The 12,320-nt window shown below is 40.2% G+C and overlaps 3 protein-coding genes across 6 annotated transcripts in view; 2 read left to right on the top strand and 1 right to left on the bottom strand.

The window, feature by feature from the left end:
• PREPL (prolyl endopeptidase like) overlaps positions 1-7,399 on the bottom strand; it is a 29,233-nt gene extending 21,834 nt beyond the window's left edge. The window contains exons 1-2 of one of the 4 annotated variants that reach the window (XM_037528132.2): positions 7,023-7,399; positions 5,058-5,417 (exon numbers count right to left, since the gene is read on the bottom strand). In XM_037528132.2, the coding sequence (XP_037384029.1) occupies positions 5,058-5,276 (219 nt within the window). In that variant the 5' untranslated portion in view covers positions 5,277-5,417; positions 7,023-7,399. The remainder of the gene's footprint in view (positions 1-5,057; positions 5,418-7,022) is intronic. The other 3 variants (XM_054687771.1, XM_037528133.1, XM_037528135.2) reach the window with 3 other exon arrangements.
• Positions 1-12,320, top strand: part of SLC3A1 (solute carrier family 3 member 1) — a 72,100-nt gene that overhangs the window by 56,998 nt on the left and 2,782 nt on the right.
• The window catches only part of CAMKMT (calmodulin-lysine N-methyltransferase), a 303,792-nt gene continuing 298,973 nt past the window's right edge, over positions 7,502-12,320 (top strand). The window contains exon 1 of the mRNA XM_054687773.1: positions 7,502-7,777. Within this exon, the coding sequence (XP_054543748.1) occupies positions 7,640-7,777 (138 nt within the window). The 5' untranslated portion in view covers positions 7,502-7,639. The remainder of the gene's footprint in view (positions 7,778-12,320) is intronic.

Raw genomic sequence — 12,320 nt, 5'->3', positions numbered from 1 at the left:
AAATTATCGAACTTAGCATCATTAATGGTGGCAAAGCTGACATTATGTTTCTCTTCATACTATGTATCTCCTGATAGTGCAACACAGAGCATTTCAATTTAAGAAGACATAAAAGGGGAAGAGTAAACTTAATGGAATTAAAAGAATGGAAATAATGGGCCTCCCTGGTGGCGCAGTGGTTGAGCGCTGGGTTGCGAAGCTGCCGGCGACCTCTGCGGCGCTGGTTCGATCCCCAGCTGCTCCCCTGCCACTGGAGGAGGGTCCCACATGGTGCGCAGACCTCTCCTGCCGCCCACTGCTCCCCTCAGCAGTGTACTTCGGTCCTTCTGCCTGCTCTGCTCCCTGTTCTGGTGAATTCTCTCACCCTCCCACGCTTCTGACTGTACCCAGTGCATGTATAAACAAACAAACAAACAACAAAAAAAAAAGAATGGAAATAAAATCAATGTTTCAATAAAATTGGTACAAAGAAACTAAAAAGAAGCAACAAAACTTTAGCTCTTTAACATATTTACAAAAAAGAAATATAGCAAAACTGATCAAGGAAAAAGAGACAAAAATAGTAGGAATGAAAAAGTGGCATAGTTACAGAGTTAGTGCAGGTATCTTCATGCCAACACATTTGAAAACACAGATAAAATGGAAAATAAATGAATTACCAAACTGATTCACAATATACAGATGCTGTATAAATCAGTAATTACTAAAGAAACCAAATTGGTAAGTGTTCCTTTCTTAAAGGAGACACCAAACCCATATGCTTTTTAAGTTAGCGTTTTTTTTTTTTAAAGATTTATCCACTTATTTATACAAGCACTGGGTACAGTCAGAAGCGTGGGAGGGTGAGAGAATTCACCAGAGCCAGAGCGGGGAACAGAGCAGGCAGACTGACAAAGTACACCACTGAGGGGAGCAGTGGGCATGGCAGGAGAGGTCTGCACGCCATGTGGGACCCTCGCCAGTGGCCAGGGATAGAACCGGCGCTGCAGAGGCTGCGGGCAGTGGAGGCCCACGTTAGCATTCTTGAATCTTCAAGTAACAGATAATCTTCTTATATGCCAATTGTTTAAATCAATGTATATTTTTAAAAGCACAAAACAAAAACAATGAGAGTAATAACAATAAACTCCCATGTGATCAATTAGGATTTAGCTCAAGAATAAAAGGATGGTTTGATATTAGAAAATTCTATCAATGTAACATAACACAAATAGAGGAGATAAATTTTAGAGTAATTTCAACTAATGCAGAAAAAATACAAAGTAACACATTTATTTAAAAAATGATAAAACCTTAAATTAGGAACAGAGAGAACTTCCTTGATAAATGGTTTCTTTCTTTTTTTCCTTTTAAATATTTATTTATTTATGCATACAAGAACTGGGGTATAGGCCAGAGGTGTGGGGGTGAGAGGATTCACCAGAGATAGAGTGGGTAACAGAACAGGCCAACTGACTGAAATACACTGCTGAGGGGAGCAGCGGGTGAGACAGGAGAGGTCTGCTGTGCCATGTGGATAGCTCGCTGGTCGGGGATCATCTTAACACATTACACCACCAGGGAGGCCCAATAAATAGTTTTTATGTTGTTTCACACAAGGACCATACTAACTTTGTAATTAAACTACCTGAAGTACAGTCATAATAGTATGAATCTTATTTAACATTTATGAAACACTCCAAAACCATTCTGCTTATATGTGCTTCTTATTTCTCAAAAGCGATTGTTAAGTGAAGGGAAGTAATGGCTTTTTATGGCCCCAGTTGCCATTTCCTCCCACCCCTATTCTCTTGATCCCAGTAAGATTTTTGCCCTTCTCATTGTGACTTCTCTTCACAAGGTCACTGATGGTCTCTGTATTGCAAAGTACAATAAGTTAACTCTCAATATTCCTACTGCTTGACCTACTTCATTAAAACAAATCACTGCCTCCTCCTAAAAAGGCTTTTCTTTTGTGGCTTGCAGGGCACCCCATTCTCATTGTTTTCCTGTTTCATTGTCACTTCCTTCTCAGCCTCTTTGGCTGGTTCCTACTTAAGTCCCTGGCTTCTTACCATCAACAGGGGTTGAACCATTTCTTTTTTTTGTTTGTTTGTTAAAGATTTATTTATTTATCCACACAAGCACCAGGGTACAGTCAGAAGCGCGGGAGGGTGAGAGAATTCACCAGAGCCAGAGCGGGGAACAGAACAGGCAGACCAAAGAAGTACACTGCTGAGGAAAGCAGCGGGCGGCAGGAGAGGTCTGCGTGCCATGTGCGACCCTTGCCAGCGGCCGGGGATTGAACCAGCGCTGCAGAGACTGCGGGCAGCTTCGCAGCCCAGCGCTAAACCGCTGTGAGAAGTACACTGCTGAGGAAAGCAGCGGGCGGCAGGAGAGGTCTGCGTGCCATGTGCGACCCTTGCCAGCGGCCGGGGATTGAACCAGCGCTGCAGAGACTGCGGGCAGCTTCGCAGCCCAGCGCTAAACCGCTGTGCCACCGGGGAGGCCCCCGGAAGCATTTCTTTATTTATAGCCTGCACTAATTCCTTTAGTCATTTCATATATGATCATCACCTTAAACGGTGGCAGTTACAAACTGGCGACTCCTAAATTTCTATCTCTAGTCTGAACACTCCTTTGAACAAGTTTAACGTATATATTCAACTGACTACTCAACTTTCTACTTGGATGTCTAATAGTGGTTAAAATATGTCCAAAACCAAACTCCAACCTCCCCATGTCTACTCTTTGCCAGGGAAAATCCTGTTCTTTAGGCAACCTCTCCTATTCTCCTATGCTGTCCTCCTGTCTTTAATTAATGGATATAAAAAGGTCTTTAAACAAATATTTTTTCTATGCATCTTTTAAAATTAATTAACTGATTCGTTTTCTTACACCTTTATTAATTTTTGCATAGTATTTGATTTCTCCCCTTATGTATAGTCCCATGGTTCTCCCACTACCATAGCACCTATGATCCATCACTACAGAACCTTGTGCCCTTTCCGATCCTGTTCTGACTCTCCTCCCCCTTCCTCCCCTATTGTATCTCTCAGGTCTATGGTCAGCTAAGCAAATATATTTTATTTTGCCCAGATACTTATTCTTTTACTAATTTATTGTACCCATAAGTAAACAAAGCTGGAAGCGAACAGATGCTGAATGAAAGAGGGAAAGTGCATTTTTGTCTACAGGTCTCTTCACAGTTTTCCCAGGTCCCAAGGATCATAAGGGACAGACACCACTTTCAGATCCTATCCTATCTCACAGAAAGTATGGCTGTAAAAACACTTTATTGGGGAAAATAATTACTAAAAGAGCTCCTGAGTCAGGTCAAAGTTTCTAGGTGACAAAAATCTATGAAAGAGAATTGAAAAACTGCTTCAGGAACAAATGGACAGGGAAAAATAGCCTCCTATTTAGAGTATGAGTTAATCTCACAGCTGTCATGCTGATGGTAATCCCTGCCTACTATTTATAAGCGAAGACTTAGGACAGAAGTATAAGATGACAAAATGTTCTAAATACAATGCAAAATAAAATGATCTAAAGGCCTAAATTTATGTAGTAGATAAAATTTTTAAATTTATTTTAAAGTGGGATAAAGCTATGCACACAATAGAATGTAAAAATAAAAGACATAAAGAATTTGAGTAGACAAAAAAGTGCTAAACTAAGGCATTATAAAAAGAAAATTAATTTGAAAGATTGAAATGTAAAGAGTAAAAGTTAGTGACTAAGAGATAAAAGTTAAAAGCAAACTGCCCTCCCCCTCCAAAAAAAAAAACCCCATACAACAAATAAAAGAGAAGAGCAAAAATTAAATAAAACCAGAAGAAGTGAGTAATAAAATCTTAAGTTAACCTATTTTTAAAATAGAAAATGCTGCATAAGTGTCCATGACAGATGAATGGATAAACAAAATGTGACATATATGTATAAAGGAATATTATTTAGCCATAAAAAGGAATGAAGTTCTGATATATGCCACAAATGCAAAAAGATATTACATGATTCCATTTATAACAGTTATCTAGAATTGACAAATTCATAGAGATAGAAAGTTAAAGGTTACCAAGGCTCAAGAAAGACAGGAGTGTGGAGTTATTGTTTAATGGGTGCATTTTGGGGAGCTGATGGTGGTTTTAGTGTAGAATACTGTGAATATAATTAATGCCACTGAATTTACTAAAATAGCTAATTTTATGTTATGCATATTTTACCACAATAAAATATAAGGAACCCAAAATAGAGTAACAGAAAAATCGGTATGCAACAAGGAAACCAATAACTGAAAATATTAAACAAAATATACTAAAATATTGCAAAAGTATCATCTCCAAACATAATTTAAGGAATGTAAGGAACATAACAAGTATTAAGTAGGGGAGGTGTATCAAAGAGACAACAGCATAAATAGATAACTTAACCTTAAGTAAGTAGGGGAACACAGAATTTAATTTATCATTCTAACCAAGATACACTGATAGGGGCAACAGGTGGAGACTGGAATTGTTCCAGGCAAATTGGGAAGTGTGGTCATTTTACATATATGTGCAATTGGGCCGTCCAGGATGAGATCAAGCCCACAGTTTGGGGTCTGGTCAAAGTATAATACCTGAAATCATCTTTCTGAAGGACCCAAGTGGTCAAAATCCAAGTCCTTTTAAAATTGCTTTTACATAAAAGTAACATACCAGAACTTACTTAAGTTTATTAATTTGGGATTCATAAAATAATTAGCATCTTCTTAGATTTTACTGAGAGTTAATATGATATTTTAGGAATTTTAGAAAGCTGAATTATACTCTGCATTACACTGGAAGGCACACTAAGGAATTCCTAAAGGTGAATCAATTTTTATAAATCTACATTTTAATATATCACATTAGTTCTATAAATATATATGGATACATATTTTATACTAATATTTAACTATGGAAAACTGGTCTAAACATTTTAAAAATCAAACTACAATTATGAGAAAATTAGTAACTCATATCCTATCCATTCTTTATTTTTAAACTAAAATTATTCTTAATGACTTATAAAAGGTTAACTTAAACAGTCCATACCTTACATGAGAAGCTCCGACTTGGGATGTTTCTTGCTAACTCTGATATCTTGGGTTTATTCTGTAGACACTTGGTTAGGTGATATTTTTTCAACTTTATTCTATTGTAATAATGATCAGCGAAGTTACAGTGATTCACATGCTGTTTCTGCATGCATTTCCCAAGGTGAGGAATACTATATTTCAAAGCTTGGAGAAATAATTTGCTCTTCTGCTGCATAATATAAGTCCCTGGTTTATGGTCCCCTTGGGGATGCCAGCACGTAGGTATGTTTCTATAATAGTGGGTTCTCAGAGCATCTAAGATCCGCAGTTCTTGTCCCTCCCCTTCAGGGCCATGAACCTTTCAGGTTATGTGTAACTGCACAGATAGTAGATAACTCAGGTTAAAAGTATTTGAAAACTTCTACAAGTTAGTTTCCTTTAAATCATACTTCTTGACAGATGTGACTTAAAGGTCTCATTTGTAAAGTTAATCCTATCAGCCTCAAATTATGCCACACTGATTCTGGTGCACATTAAGGGCAAACTAAAAAAAAACCCCAAAAACCAAAACAAACAACAAAACAAAAACACACAAACAAAACAAACAGAAACAAAAAATGCAAATAAGTACATAGACTTTATGGGAATATCTCAGGAACTCTGAGGGTTTTAAAAGGCAAATTGGCTTTGATCATACATATATCAGAACATATCTTTGGTATATAAATGGAGAATAAAGTGGAAAAATCTAATTACTTAATAAAGGATAAAGTGGGAAAATCTAATTAATAGATTTTAATTAGATTTAATTAATTAGATTTAATTTTAAAGGTGGAGGAGCGAGATTAATATTTGAGTGCTTGCTACGTGCCCAATACTTTCGTAAACTTTTATAAATTAAATTCCATAAAGAACTGATATGATAGAGTAGCTATTATGCTGTTCATTTTACAGGTGAGTAAACTGTGGCTCTGGGAGGTTTAAGTAATTGCCCCAGGTCACTAGGAGAGTTAAGTAGTAGAGCAAAAAGTCCAGTCAGGTTTGGCTCCAAATCATGGATAAATGACAATTGGCCTTTACCGTTAAAAAGACATTTAGTTAAAAACAAATTTTCAGGATGCACAAACAAAATGTTTGGATATCTCTGGTTATTAACCTAGTAAGTAAAGCTAATAAGTAGTTAAGAGTCAGAGACCTGCGTGCAGGTCTTGACTCCTGCACTTCCTACCCGTCACTCTCTGTGCCTCAGTTTCTACATCTGCAAAACAGATCATGACACCATTTGACTTTGCAGTTAAGAATGAAATGAGACAATTTATGTTAAGATCTTAGCCAGGCACTTAGTAGCCACTCAATAAATGGTGATTACTATGAATAAGAAAGGGAAAAATCTAGGTATACTGCATTTTGTAGTTGAATGTCATCATGGAATTTACGCACAAAATGCCCCTCGGGATCAAAGAATACTGCGTCAGATTTTCCATAGATCTGATCCGTTACAATGCCTCTCCCCCCCCACCCCATCTCTTTATATGTCGTAGCAAAATAACGGGCGAGTGGGAGTAGTGGATCGATCAGTAGCCGACACACACAGTCACTCACTCACTCCCTTCTCAATCCAATGGTCAGCATAACAGGGGCGTGCAAGAGTGTAAATCACTCCATGCATGGCGGCAGCCTCAGTCCCCCACCTCTCATTCTGGGAGAGAAGACCGTATGCAAGGCAAGGGATGGGGGTGGGGTAGACGAATGGGGGATCCTGGGAGAACCTATTCGTTTTCTCGGTGCAACTCTCCCCCCCACCCCCCCACTCCCCCACCCCCCAGGGATGAGGCGATCCGATGCATGAGGGAGTGGTACCAGAAGTCCAGCAGTGAGGAGCCTCAGGTTAAAAGGGGAGGACCAGGAGACTGAGGGGTGGCAGCATGGGAGGAGGAGCGGCAGAAGGGACGATAACCCTAGCACACCCTTTCATACGTACGCGAGTCCCGCTCTGGACCCTGAAACGAAGGGCGGCAGGCTGGAGAACCCCAAGATCTCAGAAGGAGCGCAGGAGTCACCTCAGTCGCGTCCAGCCGAAGTGTGCGTTCCTGCAGCCCGCAGAACCACAACCTATCCCGTGCCGCCTCGAGCGGGTTTGCAGCACGCCGGTCTACGTAACCCCAACCTAGCACGAGCACAAAGCAGATTTCGCCATATTTATTGTGGTCAAGAATGGCGTCTTCGTTCTTTCTCCGGGCTCTTTACCCCGCAAAGGTATAAGACTTTTGAGTCTTTGCTCGTATTTTGAACTCCATAAGAAGCAGGCGAGAAGAGGGCAAAGAGGGGCCGCGACCCATTGACTTGCCAAGAACCCTAACCCTGCAGTTTGCCCTTACTCAAAATGGCCACCAGCAAAATGGTGCAGTGACGCGAGGAGCGCCGCCCTGGTTGCTAAGGAGACGCGAATACCGGAAATGCGGAATTCGGGGAGGGCTCACGCCAGGGCAGTGGGAGGGAGGCCTGGCGTCACAGGTCCTGGTAGGGAAAAAGTCCTCAGGTCCTGGCAGGGGAGCGCTGTGGCGGCGGCAGCCCGGGTTCTAGGCGGCTCTAAGGGGGATGGAGTCACGCGTAGCGGACGCCGGGGCCGGCGAGACCGAGCGAGCTGCGGACGAGGGCCCCGCAAGTTGCGGGGTCGCCCGGGGGCCCACAGTCTCGGCCTCCCTGGGAGTCGCCCGATGGAACCTCCTGCGACAGGTAAGGGGGAGCCCACGCGTCTCACCTTAGCCTCTGGCCACTCCCCTCGCAGCTACCGGGCGCCCGATCGGCCGCTGCTTCCCCTGGCAGCTCGGTCGGTGCCTCCAGGTTTAGCCGAGAGCCACGTGAGAAGCGCCCCGGGGCTTCCCCCGACCATCCCGCCAGAAGGGAGGTTTCAGATGGGGTTGGGCGGGGAGGGGGCAGGCAAGGCTGAGTTTCTAGGAAACTCAAATCGACGTGAAGATGCCCGTCTAGACGTCTGTCCGCAACTGGAACTTTTCTTCTCGCTCAACACCTAGGGACCTCCACGCCCCACCCTGATCTGTGCTTCATTCCTGTTTCTATTTTACTTTCTCAGGTCTCTTTTCCTTGCTTCTTAGCGCCTTGCCTGATTCTAGCTCCCAGCCCGGCCCTAAAGAGGTTCTTGGGAATCCGTGTAAGTTACATGCTTTTGCTGTAGTGAGAAGTGATCGGTGAGTTTCTCGGTGTCGAGGTGGGCTGGTCCGAGTGTGCTGATTTTTTCGTGCCGGCTTCTTGCAGCACTTCATAGTTGCTGGAACTTCATGCGCGTGCAGATTTGACAGATGCCTGAGTTGACAACACTGACTCTCTTGCCAAAGTGCTTGAAGTGAAATGTGTTTATTGTTTTACACACCAGTGTTGTGCCTCTGCCCGAGGTGTCCTGCTGAAAAGTTGACTCGAGGGCACTTTCCATTTCGATGTTTCCTGTTGCATTTCCAGAAGAGTTTCCCATCCCTTGCCAAATTACTTGAGACTGAGCTCTTAGTATTTTGGTGGTGACTTTGCAGTTGTTTGTAGTCACTTGCTCATGACAGCCTTCCAGTGCTGTCATGACATAATTCATTAGAGTAAAATAAGATTATTTGTTTAAGCAGATATGTTGAAAGTCTTTCCAGAGCATTAATGATCTGGTTTTGCAAATAACATTACCAATGCCTTGTGCGATAATAAAATGCTTGTCCTCAAAATTCATTGTAGGAACTTTCTGTAGTGAAATAAAGATAGGTTAAAATTGAATTAGTAGAGTGGTAACTTAGGGCCTTAATCAAGCTGTATAGATAGACACACTATTTTTTCTCTTGCTGTTCTATGACATGACTTCAGTGATTTTTGATATTGTAAAAGTCTAGGTGACTAGTGCATATGTTCATTCTGAATTGTTACCAATACAGATCAGAATGAGGTCATCTTTCAGCAATGGCTGCTATTTGAACTCCCCACATTTTGACATTTAATGTTTTAGTATGTGATGTGCCCTCTGCTTAGTATTTTTATCTTCTCTACTTGATGAATACTGTTCCTCCTTCAGACCTCATTTCAATCTCCTCTTCTGGGAAGCCTCCCTCAACCCCTCTGGATTAGACCCTCCCTTTATGCTAGTGGTCAACCTCTTATCACATTGTTTTATGATCATTAGATCAAAGTCTGTCTTTCTCATTAGAATGACAATTCTCTCTGGGAAAAGAGATTCCCTCCCCCCCCCCAAAAAAAAAGCTGCAGGTTATTTTCTCCCATCCAAGTACTAACCAGGCCCGACCCTGCTTAGCTTCCGAGATCAGACGAGATCGGGCGCGTTCAGGGTGGTATGGCCGTAGACCAGGTTATTTTCTAATATGTATTTCCCCCTTGTTCTTTAATTTAAAAAAATGAGCTAAGCTAAGCACCTGGCTTTGATCCCCACCCTTCCATCTATTACCACATACATGACTTGATACAAAGAAATGAAAGGGTTAAGTTGTTAAATGGTGCTTCAGTGAGGTGCTTACTTTTTTTTTCAAGAAAGAAACCGAAATACACAATGTCAACCAACATCCCTATATCCATACTATACACACACCCCCACCCCCCACATCTTCTCCAATCACCTATCAGTGAGCACTTAGGTTGCTTCCATACCTTAGCTATTGCAAATAATGTTACAATAAACATTATGGAGCATATAATTTTTTGAGTTGATGGTTTCGTGTTCTTCAAATAGTTGCCTGTTGACTTTCACTGAATGATCACCTTGTTGTCACTGTGAATGTGGGATTTACTAAGCCATGAAAATCTTTTCCATTATTATGCATGCAGTGACTTAAATAAATTTTTACCCCAGTGACTTGTGGTGTCATTACATTGACACCGGCTTTACAACAATTCTTACCAGCAAAAGTTGCAGAAATGTAGTTACTATATCATCTTTGTTTCCTTCAAGTCTCATGTTTGTGCATCTCATTGTCAAAACCTCAATCACATCTGAACCCCTGGCTACTAGGGAGTTCTGGGAAATGTATCTTCTAGCTCTCCAGCTTTATAATATGGGAAGGTATGTTATAAAAGGAAGTTTGTAACATATGTTTAATGCCAGTCTACCATTTTTCACCAAACAGAGGTATTAAGGGTTCTGCCTCTGTAGTCAGATTGCCTGGATTTGAACCCTGGATTTGCCTCAGACTAGCTCTCTGACCTTGATCAAATTAACATCCCTTTGCCTCAGTTTCTTCTCTCACAGAATGGATATCTATTCCATAGGGTTACTTGGGGATTAAATGAATAATGTGGTCACATTTTCATTAATTCTTACTTAGACCTCTTGTGTAGTTTGCTGGTGAGCAGTCAAGACCTGGAGTTTTTTTTTTGTCGTGATGTTTTTATTTATCACTCCATTTTAAAAACAATTTGAAATATTCAGCCTTTCTTTTTCTTCTTGTATAACTTTGATATTTGTGTTTTTCTAGGAAATTGTCTATTTCATCTAAATTTTCATAAAAATTCCTTTGCCTGTAGGATCTATAGAGATCTATATGTCACATTGCTGTTTATACTTCATCATTTTATTAGCTTCATCAAGTATTTATCAGTTTTATTAATCTTTTCAAAGAACACACTTTTGGTATTGTTGATATCTCTCTGCTGCATGTTTGTTTTTTACTTTGTGAACTTATACTCTTTGGGGACTTAATATGCCTTTTCCCTAATTATTGCAGTAGATGCTTAGCTTTCTGATTTTTAGTAATTTTACTGCATTTCATGTTCAAGTGTATTTTTATTACCATTCAGATCAAAATATTTTCTAATTACCATTGCTTTTCTTTTTTTTTTTGACACATAGAATACTTAGAAATATATTGCTTAATTCTCAAATATATTTAACTTTTTAGATGCCATTTTATTTACTTTTCATTTGTTTATGACGGGTTTTTTTTAACCTTCAAAACTTTATATTATGGGAAATGTCAAATATATATAAAATTGGAAAGAATAGTATAATAAATAGTATAATAATCACTCAGAAATATATAAGCTTCAACAGCAGTTAACTCCTGATCATCTTTGTTTCATCTCTATTTCCTCATTGTATTCCCCACCCCCCATTATTTTGAAGCAAATTTCAGATGTATCATTTTTTTCTACTAATATTTCAGTATATATGTATTCAAGGTTGTGATACAAATAATAATTACAGGGCCTCCCTGGTGGTGCTGGGGTTGAGCGCAGCGCTGTGAAACTGTCCGCAGCTTCTACAGTGTGGGTTTGATTCCCGGCCAGCCAGGGAGATACCTACATGGTGCAGCAGACCTCTTCTGTCTAACCCGCTGCTCCCTTCAGCAGTGTTTTCGGTCATCTGCCTGTTCTGCTCCCCACTCTGTCTCTGGTGAATTCTCTCACCCTCCCACACCTCTGGCCTATACCCAGTTCTTTGTATGCATAAATAAATAAATCTTTAAAAAATAATAATAATAATTACAATACCATATCATACCCGGAATAGTTCCTTCATGTCATGAAATATCTGGTCAGTTTCCAAATTTTCCCCATCATCTCTTATTTTTCTTCACAACTGAATTATTTTGAAATGGGATCTGACTAACATTGTTATTGGTGTTATGGGTGATATGTTTCGTAAGACTTTAAACCTAAAGGTTACTTCTGTGTGTCTTTTTCATTGCTTGTCATTTATTTACTTAAGAAACTGGGTTTTTTGTCTTGTGGATTTTCCCATCATACGAATTTTGCTAATTGCTCTTGATTTAATTTAATGTGTTCTCTATTCCTTGTATTTCTTACAAGTTGGTAGATACAGAGAGGCTTGATCAAATTCAGATCTGATGTTTGTTTTATTTAATTGGTTAAGGTGATGTTTTACTTTCATCAGTAATTATAGTCATGCCTGGTTATTTCTCTTTTTGATGATGAATTCATGAGACAATTGAATAATGGTGACATTTTAATTCTGTCATTCCTTATTTATTATGTGAAATACTACTATTAAGAGAAACTTACCCCCATCTTCTATTTGGATAATTTCAGTTACATTTCATATAGGAAAAACAGGTAAATACTTAAGTCTTTTGCATTTACTAGTTTTCAAATGTAATAATTGTGTCACTAGACAAGGGAGGGCACCCTCCAGCAACGCAGGCAGGTAAGTAGGGCGTGATCAACACTGTCCACTGCTCCACCCGCTGGGAATTGGAGGGATGGGCAGAGATGACACACTCCCAAGCCAGGGCATGTGATCGTGAGACCCTCTGGTCAA

The sequence above is a fragment of the Talpa occidentalis genome, unplaced genomic scaffold (genome assembly GCF_014898055.3).
Source record: "Talpa occidentalis isolate TD23 unplaced genomic scaffold, MPIMG_talOcc4v2.1 talOcc4.5, whole genome shotgun sequence".
Classification (NCBI taxonomy): Eukaryota; Metazoa; Chordata; class Mammalia; order Eulipotyphla; family Talpidae; genus Talpa; species Talpa occidentalis.
This window is presented reverse-complemented; position numbering and strand designations above follow the sequence as displayed.